Source organism: Vipera berus (genome assembly GCF_964194415.1).
Source record: "Vipera berus genome assembly, chromosome: Z".
Taxonomy (NCBI): domain Eukaryota; kingdom Metazoa; phylum Chordata; class Lepidosauria; order Squamata; family Viperidae; genus Vipera; species Vipera berus.
In genome coordinates, this window is record NC_138205.1 from 121,056,406 (window position 1) to 121,069,600 (window position 13,195).

Below are 13,195 nucleotides of genomic sequence, written 5' to 3' on the forward strand. Positions count from 1 at the left end.
ATTTAAACTGAATGTGGTAAAAAGCTTGCAGTTTCTTTGCCTCTCCACAATTTTTCTCTTCCTTACCCTCTAATCTTATCAATGCCTAGTGATCACAATTGAGAGTAGGAGTCAAAGTCTAGTCTGATTTTATGATATTTATATTTAATTTGTAAATCCAATGAGATGTAATTGATCAGAGATCCTTCAGTTTGATCCACTTTCCACCTTTATGCCACATTAAAAGTTTAATAATGACTTTTGATGACCCACGTTTTTTAAACAAACATTTCTAAGGTGGAACATGCTATGATGGGGAGGTGGTGACCACTACCAGAACGTCTTAAAGGAGGACCGGACTTTCACGTCCAATAACCTCTTGGAGAGGAGGCTGCAAAACATGGTAGCGGTGTACTCTTTGCAGAATCAAAGAAAGCATGATCCCTCCCCGAAACCAGCCCCAACGCACTGTCAGCTCCACAGTTTCACTTCTGACCAGACGCTGCGGACATCCCCGGATCGCACCTTCCTACTTCCAGATTGCACCTGCTTGCTTGCTGCGACCACCAGCAAGGAGGAGGGACTAAGGAGGTGCTGAGCCCGGTTCTCTGCGGAGTCTCACACACCGGGGTGGAGACGCGCTTCTGATGTCCGGCTTTCCAAACGTGTGTGTTTTCCTGAAACAAAATGGTGCTTCTTCCCAAGTGAACGCACGGTAGTCCCGGCCAAGGCAGCGGGAAGGCACTCCATCTTTTGCTTACACTTAGGGGCATGCGGTACAATTTTGAGGGCGCAGAAGATGGTGGAGGCACATCCAAGGCTTGGGTGGGGTGAGGAGGGGAGGGGAGGAACCCAGAAGCGAGAGCGGGGCCGTGGGCTCCTCAACCGAAGGCCACGGGCTGCCCGGCCGGGGAGCGGGGGCGAGGCGTAAGGCTACCAAGGCATGGTTGAAAGTGCCGGACCCGGCGCTTCCATTTTGGTCAGGGGACTTCTGTGCACCCACGCCTCGAATTGGAACAGTTCAGCCGGGGGAGGGAAGCGGGGGGCTGGGGCGGGGGATCCGCGCCCCTCTGTCTCTTCAGAAGGGAACGCTTCGGGCAGCCGCGGGGCGAAGGCAGCCGCCTCGCTCGCCGGCCGTTCGGGGCGAGGAAGCGGAGGAGGCGCCTGCAGGGGGAAGGAAAGAGGGAGGGGCCGAGGCGGGCGAGGGACGGCGCTGGTCGCTGTCCTGGGTCTTGGAGACGCTGGAGCCGAGTGGCGTTGCCAGCCTTGCCCAGCGGCGAGCCGAGGAGCGAGGAGCTGCGCGCGCGGACTGAGCTGTCCGCCGGGCTTCGGGGCCAGGAGCAGGGAGCCGCGGGCGCTTGCCATGGGCCACGCATGACCATGAGGTCGCTCGGCTCCCGCTTGCCTGGCCGCCTGCTGCAGCAGCTGCTTCTGCTCCTCGTTGTCGCCCGGCACCGACCCCTCCTGCGCAGCGGAGCCGGAGCCGCGGTCGCGGCCGAGGCCAAATTCGGTGAGTGGCGAGCTCCGGCCGCGGCGGGAGGGTGAGTGAGTGGGGGAGAAGGAGAGACGCGGCGCGCGCGGCCGAAAACCGGGCAGGAGGAGCCTCGGCCGCCGCAGGAGAAGCCGGAGAGGGCGGGGAAGGGACGTTGACAGGTGAGCTCAGGCCGCCGGCGGGAAAGTAGCTGCGGAGGAGATGGGAAGGGGCGCCGCCACCTTGGACATCCGAAGAAAACCCGCGGCGGCGGCGACGGCGGCTGCTGCTGCTGCGGAGGGGAAAGGAAGGGAACCCAGATAGCCCGGTCTTCGTTCGGGCGCCCAAGCTTCCCCGCAGGCCCCTGACATCTTTCCTGGCCAGGTGATGTCCTTTATCCCTCGCTCCCTTTGCTTTGAAGTCTGTTCCTCCTTTTCATAATTAATATCCCCCACCCCCAAATTCCTCCTGAGGTCCACAATGCCCAATCTTCGTTTGCTTCTTATAATCAGAATCCTATTTATCCTCCCCACTCACCTGCCCCTCTATTCCCACTTGGATCTCTACCTGCCTGCAGCTCCTGGTGAAACCCAACCACTTTCTGATGTTGCCCATCTCAGGTTCCCCATCTGTGTTATCCCCCCCAGTTCTCACACCTGCTAGATTAAAATAAGGGGTCTTAATTATGTACACACTTACAGTCTGGTTCCCTAAAGTCCACCAGGGTCATCATAAAGCATGTTCTGGCTTGGCACTGCCATCTGTGCATCATCCATCATCCAAAAAGAGGCTGGTGCCAGGTGCTTTAAGAGTAAGGGTCTCTTTGTGCCTTTGAAGACTGAGTCCCCCTTCATCGAATGAAACATTATAATTCACACAAACAGGTTCACTTAGGATAACAGTCTGCTATTTTAGTCACTAATTTTAAATGCCATACTGGTTTCAAGGGTGCATCTATATGGATGCACCCTTGAAGGCTTTACTGCATTTCTATCTGATAAAGTGCTAACATTTCAAAGGTTACAAATAATTTGAGAATGCTAAAGATACCTACTAACTCCAATCTCTTATAAATGACCCTTACTAAATGATTATTCTATAAACTCTCCTCATACTGAGTGCTCCCTTCATTCGTTTGCCATTGCCTGGTCAATTCAGAACTTTTTCTCCTCAGTTAAGTCTGGCATATGATGTCTGTCTGATACTCAACTCAAGGACATGTTTTAGAAACAAAGCTATGTTACACTGTGGAATCATTTGGGTCATTCACTATTCCCAGTGGAAGCATGTTTTCTGGTGATTATTCCATTTTTTAACCAAACCAAATAATATCACTTCTATAAATTATATATTATAATTATCCTTATAATGAGATGAAAACTTCATACTTGTATATATTCAATTCATGGATGTTTCTTTCTATTCTTTTTACCTTATTCATGTGTTCAGACTTTCCAGTCAAATAATTCCTGACACTCATATTCATGAATTGTGATGTGCTGTAATATAGTGTTGTTTTGGCTTCTACAGTGCATAAATAGTTGCAATATTTTTATATCATGGCTTATAACAACATTATATGAGTGGCTTATGAAACCAAATAGTTTATAGCTTGGTAGAGTTCTAAGAAGTTCTCCCTTCCGATTGAAATCTTATTTAACAATCCAACCACATGTTGAGTCTTTTAATGATCAATATTTGGGTTATAGTGTTTCAAAATGTTTCAAAATCAGTTTAATTAAAAATAATCACTAAATAATCCCCCTAAATTAAGAAAATTTTGAATATAATTGTATTGGAATATTCAGCAAACATATCTTCAGGCTTCAGGTGATACCTCACTCAACAGTAATAACTGTGAGAGGGATCTTGGAGTCCTAGAGGACAATCACTTAAATATGAGCCAGCAGTGTGCTGCAGCTGCCAAAAAAGCCAACACAGTTCTGGGCTCCATTATCAGAGGGATAGAATCAAAATCACATTAATACCACTTTACAATGCCTTGGTAAGGCCACACTTGGAATACTGCATCCAGTTTTGGTCACCACGATGTAAAAAAGATGTTGAGACTCTAGAATGAGTGCAACAAAGATGATCAGGGGACTAGAGCCTAAAACATATAAGGAACGGTTGCTGGAAATGGGTATGTCTAATTTAATGAAGAGAAGGATGAGGGGGTGACATGATAACAGTGTTCCAATATCTCAGAGGTTTCCACAAAGAAGAGGGAATCAAGCTATTCTCCAAACACCTGAAGGCATACAAGAAGCAATGGATAGAAACTAATCAAGGGGAGAAGCATTCTAGAACTAAGAAGAAATTTCCTGACAGTTGGAAGAATTAATCAGTGGAACAACTTGCCTCCAGAAGTAGTGAATGCTCCAACAGTAGAAGTTTTTAAGAAGAGATCGGACAACCATTTGTCTGAAATGGTATAAGGTTTCCTGCTTAAGCAGGGGATTGGACTAGAAGATCTCCACGGTCCCTTGGAGAGAGAGAGAGGGGGGGGGCATAAGTGGGTGTGTTTGGGAATGAAGTGTCAACAAAGTTAAGAGGGCAAATAATTTGGTTAAATGCTTCCTAAATTTGTAAGTTGTTCTTCCAAGACACTCAGCATATCCCATATGTTTCTACTTTATTGTCTTTAAAATAACCCTATGAAAGAGCATATCTTTCTATCTATGTGCATATGTGTTTGTATATCCATGTGAAAGATAGGATATAGTTATTATATTAATTCAAGAGCAAAAGGCTTTGATCTATTTTCTCCCACAACAGCCTTATAAGGTAGATAGGGCTGTGAGAGAGTTGATTGGCCTTGAAGCCTTCATTGATTGAAAGGAAACCTGAACTGGTTCTTCCTATCATAGTTAAATCACTACACAGTTTTTCATGACCGGGTTCACACATTCTTAACTATGGATCATTGTATAAAACACAATTGTTTGAGTTCATAGAACAAGCAGGATCAGAAACTATGGTTTGCAAGTTCTAATGGTTGTTTTCACATAACCCAATAAAATCAAACAATCCCCATTAAGCACATAGTGCAATGTATGATGCTAGCCTATGACTGCCTACAAGAAGCACATAACTGATTTTCATGAATAGATCTTGTCATTTCCATTAAAATCACCACAAAGGTGCCTAAAAAAACTGACAGAGGTCTATTAAATCCAAATGTCATATATCATATACCAAATACTTATTGTTGTAATCTGTTTACTCCAGATTTTGGAAAAAAACATCATTCCTTTTTATTAAGAAATTGGAGAATCTGCAGTTTCATAACAACCCTTATAAGCTAAGATAATTTTTTATGAAACAGCCAGTCAATTCAGCTTCTGTCCTTATAAGACTATCAGGAACAGATAAAAGGATCAGTATCTACACATTGTTGTTCAAAGTTCTATTGTTGTTCAAAGCACACTAAAATAATTCATTTTAATATTTGTTTCCTAGGCTAAAAAGATAAGCTAATTGGAATTAAACTAGTAATATTTCAGGACATTTCAAGCTACAGTTTAAAAGCATTAAGGGGGACATTTTACAAAAAGAAAGGACAGATCATTTATCGAAATTCTGGATAGAGTAGAGTAGAATAGAGTGGAGTGGAGTGGAGTGGAGTGGAGTGGAATAGAATAGAAATAATAGAATAGAATAGAATAGAATAGAATAGAATAGAATAGAATAGAATAGAATAGAAAATAGAATAGAATAGAATAGAATAGAATAGAATAGAATAGAAAATAGAGTTGGAAGGGACCTTGCAGGTCATCTCCAACCCTCTGCTGAAGTAGGAGACCCTACTCCATTTCTGACAGATGGCAGTTCAGTCTCTTCTTGAAAGCCTCCAGGGATGAAGCTTCCACAACTTCTGAAGGCAAGCTGTTCCATTGGTTGATTGTTCTCACTGTCAGGAAATTTCTCCTTATTTCCAGGTTGAATCTCTCCTTGATCAGTTTCCATCCGTTATTCCTTGTCTGGACTCCAGTTGCTTTGGAAAATAGGTTGACCCCCTCTTCTCTCTGGTAGCCCCTCAAATATTGGAAGACTGCTATCATGTCTCCCTGGACCTTCTCTTCACTAGACTAGCCATGCCCAGTTCCTGTAACTGTTCATCATATGTTTTAGCCTCCAGTCCCCTAATCATCTTTGTTGCTCTTCTCTGCGCTTTTTTCTAAAGTCTCAACATATTTTCTATAGTGTGGTGACCAAAACTGGTTGCAGTACTCTAGATGTGGTCTTACTAGGGCTGTATAGAGTAGTATTAGTAGATAACATGATCTTGATTGAATCCCTCTGTTAATGCAACTTAGGATTGCATTGGGGTTTTTTGGCTATTGCCGCACACTGTTGGCTCATATTTAATTGATTGTCCACTAAGACTCCAAGATCCCTCACACAGTTGCTGCTATTAAGTCTGGTTTCACCCAATCTATATGTGTATTTTGGTTTTTCTTGCCTAAGTGTAAGACTTTACTTTTCTCTACATTGAATTTCATTTTGTTAGATAGGGCCCATCTGTTAGATAGGGCCCGTCTGTCAAGATCCATCTGGATCCTGAGCCTATCAAGGGCACGGATGTCAAACTCGCTGAATCACGAAATTTGTTGCGACATATCGCAACTTTTTTTGCATTGCAGGAGCTGGGGTGAGCACCGCTTCCGCATGAGGCAACCGGCCTGCAGGCTGGCAGTTTGACACCCCTGATTTAGGGTATTGGCTATTCCTGCCAGTTTAGTATCATCTGCAAATCTGATGAGTTCCCCTTCTATTCCCTCATCTATGAAGATATAGAAGAGTACTGGGCCTAAGATGGAACCTTACGGTACCCCACTGCTTACTTCCCTCCATGTAGACATAGAACCATTAAGGACTACTCGTTGAGTACGGTTTGTCATGAGCATGGCTTAATTTATGATTAACCCCAGATTATCTTTCTTAGATCATATGAATGGGGGCATTTTCCCAGAAAAATACATAATCCATTTGGATATTTTTTGACGGTATATTGTAATTGATTGAAATATCTTGAGGTATTTCTTTTTATCTTACTGTGCTATTAAATATGAATTGAAAATAATGACTGGGATATACAAATATATTTTTTCCTGTTTAGTTTTATAAAAGTCTCTGCATCTAAACTGATTTGCAACTCATTTACCATTAAAAAAAAACACAATAACCTCAGTTTCAACAATAAAAATCACTATTTTTTAATTAAATTGGAAAATTAAAATGCCAGAAAAAATAAAGACACTAAGCATTTGTCCTATTGTGTGGAAATAATGTTTATACTTTTATTATTCAGTTTTACAAAATTATCTTCTGTAACAATTGTGTGTAATAAAATTTGGTAATGAGAAAAATGCCATACTTTGAGGGATTTTTTGGGGTGTGTGTGTGTGTTATATCTAGCAATGGTGAAAGCAACAATATATCATTTAAAAGCAATCAAACTACTAGAAAAAAACAAAGGAAATTTTAGGAGCAAAAAACTGATGGACTAAAGACAGGAGGAACTGAATGATTTAAGAAGACTAGATAGATCATGGCACTCAGATCACACAAGCCTCTCTAAGGAAAGTATTAGCAATGAAACTATACAACAGATTATAACCTGTCTAATCTCCAAAATTGGGAGATCCAAGAAAGCTTTTGAGAACTTAGCATTTCAGCATGCGAAATTAGCATAATTAAAAAGGACACATACTGGATCAAAGAGGAAATTACACTTCAATACTTGAAGAAGTTACAGAGAGATAAAATTTAAGGCAGGAAGAAGCAATACAACATAGCTGTTATGATAATGATGGTAATAATGATCTTATCCAATTGTGTCCAACTCTTGGTGATTCTATGGGACAGGCCTCTCCATATCTTCTGATTGCTTCTTTAAGTTGTTCTATGCTCTGTCTGGGGAAATCAAATAATAAAATATGCAGCTGTTTAAGGAACTAAATTCTGGAGAGGTTTTGAACAACAGGGATGGAAGAGTTGAGAAATGATGTGATGGAAAGTGGGATAACATGTATGTTCAGGATGAAGAAGATGGATTTCCAGTTGGTAAGACTGATTTTGAAGTGGAGTTTTGAGGTAAAAAGTTTAAGATAATGACAAAAAAATTGTTACATAGCTAAAATGTGTTTTTAAATATTTTTACAATAACTTTTTTTAAATTCACAGTGTTAAAATACAAACTCCAAAAAACAGAAAAGAAAAAATATAAGAACAAAGCAAAACTAAACAAGAGATTTAAAAAAAGAAAAAATGTGTATAGGAAAAAACCAAGACAAAGCAAAAACAAACAAACAAACAAAACCACATATACATAGATTGTTCCACCTAGTTAAATAGTGATAAATATATTTCAAGAATAATAGGTCCCCCCCTTGCTAAACAGGTCCACAATTTATTGTTTTTTACAACTCTATTTACCCAACCAATTTGACCTGACATCTATCTACTAGATATACTGTGTGTTTGTGTGTGTGTGTGTGTGTGTGTGTGTGCATGTGTGTGTAAAACATGGGTAACAGATAAAGCCATCAGCAAGATTAGATTTCAGAGCACTCTGTTAACAATCTATTATTATATGTCATTTGCAGAAATTCCGCAATGGCTTCTAATCTACCATAAACCACCACAATAATGATCTCTGGTCCATCCAGGATCAAATATTCTCGATTGATTCTTAATAATAAAGTCTTTCCTTAAAAATGTAATTTTAACTGGGATCTTTCCCAACAAGTGGAACCCAATCCCCAAATCATAAGTCTCTGTTGTAGAAATCTCTGCATCATTGCTCAATTTTCCCCCCAGTTGGATATAATAAGTTTGTGTTTTTAAATATATTGAACGAGAATAATGCTTGATGAACAACAGAGGAGGATAATCAAGAAGATAAACAGTTGAAAGGAAGAATGCATATACTTTCAAATTTTGGAGAAACAACTCCTGTAGAGAGAATTGATGAAATCTCAGAATAATGGGATTACATAGAGAACAATGTAGTAATGATGATGAGATTTGATGAAATTGTTCAGTTTCAGTTATCTAGGGGTTATCAAAATATGTTGATTTTCTGCTCCCATAATTTCCTGCCAGATCTATTTCTGTGTCTTGTAGTTGTGGTTCATTATACCTGGAGGACTCTAGCTTTAGAAAGAAGGCTATAAGGAGAGAAGATTGAGAAATTTTACCAACTACAATAGTTATTCAAGACCTAGAAGAGGAACATGTGATCTTTCAGATAGGAGAAGAGAGGTCAGGATTTTAAACCATGCTCATAGGTACATTATTTATGTTTTAGTAATAAATGAATAGATTCTTGCTTGAGAATATAACCAAGATTTAATTTATGCTTCTATTATTCCATTATGCTTTACGTCTGTGATAATATCGGTCTTTTGTAAGGACATAAAACTATCCTGCTAGGGCAAGATGGCTATGCTGCCAGAAAAAAAGGTAATTTAATCCCAAATTTCAAGTAGCAATGTTGCATTTCCAAAAAAATTAGGCTAGATTCCACTCTCAGGAAGGAATCTAATATAAGATGAGGGACTCACAGTGTAGGTCCAATTTAGTTTGGATTGCCTCCTGTCACGTAACTCATTTTAGTATCTAATCTGCATGCTATATTGACATGTGGATAATGACTTAGCTCAGATTGTGTTTATTTCAGCAGGGATATGGTCATTGCCATAAAATGCAGAACTGAGCTTGGAAGTTTATGACAGGCATAATACTGATAGTGATGCTGTTTTGCTGTTGATTCCAGGTCTCTGAGGCTTGGAAAAATATGTCCAAATATTTGAAATCCTTAATTTGATAAGCATGAAAGATGAATTTCCCATGAATGGCAGTGGCTGGAACCAGAAGATTAGTCTCCATATAGATTTTGGCCATAATTAAATAACAGATCTCTTAAGGCAACTATTTTAGTTTTGCTGCTAATTGATGACTAGCTGTCCTTCACTGCAGAAATAAACATGAAGCTCTCACTCAAGCCTACTTGCACTAGGGAGAGGATTGCTCCATTGTCCTCTTAAAAAAGAACAAAAATGGAGCTGCTGCTTAAAATAGGAGGGTGGTGCTCTTCAGAGCATGGGTCTGCAAGATAATATGAGAATTAATTCACTACTTGACTTTGCTTAGCTCTGAGTGAGCTTGGCCTGAGCGGAAAGAAAAGGTCTTTAGCAGTGGTGGGATTCAGCTGGTTTGCACCACTTCGGCAGAACCGGTAGCTAATTTTTTGTTGCCCAGGCCCAGAATGGACTTCTGGAAGCGGCATCCACACAGAGAACCAGTTGTTCACATATTTGAATCCCACCACTGGTCTTTAGCATTGTTATTTGATAGGCAAAACCCAGATATTTATGCAGAGAATCTGTTGGGGAGATGATGCAATATAATGCAAAAAAGTTCTTATCCTTCCCATAAAGTCTTAAGCCTCTCTTTCCTTCCCTGCAATATTTTTCCATCTATGTTGTGGGGAGAAATATTTAATGGCATCCTGGAACAAGAGTAGAAACAGTCACCCGTGTTCTTCTGTGTTGTCCTACAGCAGTGTTCTGTCCCAGCCTACATGAGTCCTTGTTATGCTCACAAGGAGAAACCTCTATTCCAAGAAACAAGCAGGAACCGCAAGAAAAAAACCAACCCCTTTTATTCTCACAGACCTGAATCAACGTCCAAGGCAAACAAACACAGAAACTTGATCCTCAACACGAACAGTTGCCTTTGGCAACCAGCAACTCCCACAACTTCCCTTTTATAATTCAGACAAGGCGTGGCTTCCTAATGCCTTCTCCTTTGCCTTTGGAGCCACCCCATTGCATTCTTCTGTCCTACTCGCTTCTGTTGCCTGTGCTTTAATGCATCCTAGTTTTGTCCCAACTGTTCTTCATCACTCTCCAACTCAGGCTTCCAGCACAGCTGTGTCTCAGTCTGAGCGCGGGTAGAGGGGCCAGGCTCCTCGTCAGACTGTAAGTCTTGGAGCTCCTCAGAGCCTTCCTCTGACTCTGATGTCACTCCAGGCCCCTCCTCCTCATTTGATTCCTCAGACTCAGCTGCCGGATCCACTGGCTGGTGAGGAATCACAACAAGCAGGGGACGTTGGCCTAATAACTCCTAACTGCTTCTGTGGTTCCACCAACTCTGACAATGAGAACATCACCTTCTTTTTAGGTCAGTGAATATTTCTGGAAGAGTTGACACATTTGTTGGAGTGTTTTGCTCTTGTCTTCTTCTTAGGACTGAGGGAGAATGATTAATCCTAATTCACCCAACTGGCTTCATGCTTAAGGCAGGATTAGAGGCTTCCGGTTTCCACGCGTGGCGTGTGCTGAGACTTGTAATAATAAAGCTCAATTTTTTTTCCAATGGGCCAAGGGAAACTGTTAAAAGATATAAACTGAGTCTATATTCAGGATCTAGATTTTTAAGGGAATGAAAATTACCAACAAACAATAAAATGTACTTTGTTAATTATAGATGAATTGTAAGGATGACAAATAGAATATATATGTATTTCAGATATAATAATTACTATAATAATGAAATAGATTAGCTATCAGAACATAACTTTGAATTGTATTATAGAATTTGCAATGATATAATAAAAGATATTATTTTAAAAATTGATGAACTACTAAGATGATAAAGAGAATATATTTGTTGTAATGATAGAGCTAAAAAATTTTCTTAGTGGGCTAAAGGGAATCTTTAAAAGAGACATATTGATTTTATACTTAACTTTTAGACCTTTAAAGGAAAGGAAAGTTAACTATTAGAATTGACTTATATTACAGAATTTGGAAGGATACAACAAAAGATATTTTTTCAATAATTGGTGAATTATTAAGATGTTAAACAGAATAAACTTGTATAAAATAAGAATGTACTGAAATGAACCATGTATGTATTTTAGACAGGATAATTACTGTATAATGAAAAGGGAGAAATGTGGGCTACCCGAAAATTAAGTTTTCTTTCATATATTATAGGCTAGTTCGGAATATCCTATTCTAATTAGGTAAAATTCAAAACCAGGACATGGATATGTATATGTGAATATATTGAAAATTGTTCTAATTGATTGTGTTACAATTAGAAATGTATTAATTTGATTAATTTGACTATGTTATCATAACTAAGGGAATCAGAGGGAATTCTTGTTGATGTAACTTGAGCTATCTATAAATAATTTTGTTATTTACTATTGTTTACTTTTAACTACCCAACCACCGTATTGCTTCATAAATACCTGGATGTAAAACTAAAAAAAATCAATAAAACTTGTATTAAAAAAAAGGCAGGACTAGAAGGCACAGTCTCCCAGTTTCTAATCCAGTACCTTTAACCACTAGATCAAACAGGCTCTCTGTATTTATACTAGGTATGATATATTTAATATAACTGCATTTGTACAGCAGTTTTATATCTGAAAAACAAAAGTACTGATGTTTAATATGAAGAGCATCTTGCTTAGGAAAATATTTATAGAATTGGTACAGATTTTTTTAAAAAAGTTTTAAGTCCTTGAAACTTGCTTTGAAATTGCCCCTCTATTTCTCTACTAGCAACCAAGAAACAGGATTTATCCAACCCTTTGTTGTTTAGATGAGTTACATTTCCAGATAACCTCATTAATGGTTGACTATGAAAGTTACAGATCTTGGGGAATTAAAGCCCAATGCTTTGGAGGGCAACAGTTGGGATAATTTTTAATTATAAAGTCACTTTGTATACTTAAGCACTACTTTGTCTTGAAATGTCAATATTCATAAGTAAGTTATATAAAGGTCTTGGAGAATTGTTAGATTGTAAGGGATTATATGTTTGTTTTTATTTAAAGAAAAAGTAATGATGGATCAGTGTTATATTATCTAATATAACTATTTTGCTTATGCAAAATTCAAGAATTAAAAAAAAATTGTTGCTTCTTGGCTTTTTGAAACTGTTTTCAAGTCCAGTTAATTCTGTAATATTGCTACATAATTTCAAACCAGTATATTGTACATAGGCATCCATTATTAATCATAATGATAAAAGAAATAACAAAAAGTGTCATGATTTCATGATGTAAACTTCAGTCTTTCATGCTTGTGTCAGAAATAAAGTTACTAGATTTGAACTGTGATTTCATGACACACATTTCATATAATAATAATAATAATAATAGGTTATTATTATTTCTCTTGTCCCCTCCTATGGGAATCTTTGATCCCCTTTTATTCTCACTCACTTTTGTTTCATATTAAAACTCATGTTAAAAAGATGGCAAAGTAAGAAAAGTGTTTCTTTCTCAAAATTATACTTTATTTCCCTCTCCCATGACCCCTTCCTCTGCTCCTACAAGCTAAGCTATGAATTTGGGACATTTGCAAAGAAGACGTCAGGTTCATTGAGAAGAATTAATAGATTTCTCCTCCTATAAAAGAAGAACATTTCTCACTGTATCTAAAATCTATTTTTTCTATGAATGAAGCAGTTGTGTTAGATTAGTGCTAATGATTGCCTAGCATTGCAGAACAAAAACTGATAATTCTTGAAATTTCATTAACATTTTTGTAAGTCCACATTGGAATAGTTTTTCCAGAATTTCTGAATATTAAAATCCATTATTGCTGTTCTTCCATAATGACAAATTTACTAATTTAGATTAGTAAGAATTAGTTTTAATTCCTCTTACGGACACTTCATTTATTTACTATTTGGTTACATAGGAAAACAGTGATT

General features: G+C 38.9%; 1 protein-coding gene across 1 annotated transcript in view; it reads left to right on the forward strand.

Moving 5' to 3' along the window:
• Positions 1-1,180: 1,180 nt before the first annotated feature.
• The window catches only part of LOC308679044 (receptor-type tyrosine-protein phosphatase N2-like), a gene marked incomplete at its 3' end in the record, with an annotated part of 204,483 nt that continues 192,468 nt past the window's right edge, over positions 1,181-13,195 (forward strand). The window contains exon 1 of the mRNA XM_081346279.1: positions 1,181-1,489. Coding sequence (XP_081202405.1) covers positions 1,354-1,489 — 136 coding nt within the window. The 5' untranslated portion in view covers positions 1,181-1,353. The remainder of the gene's footprint in view (positions 1,490-13,195) is intronic.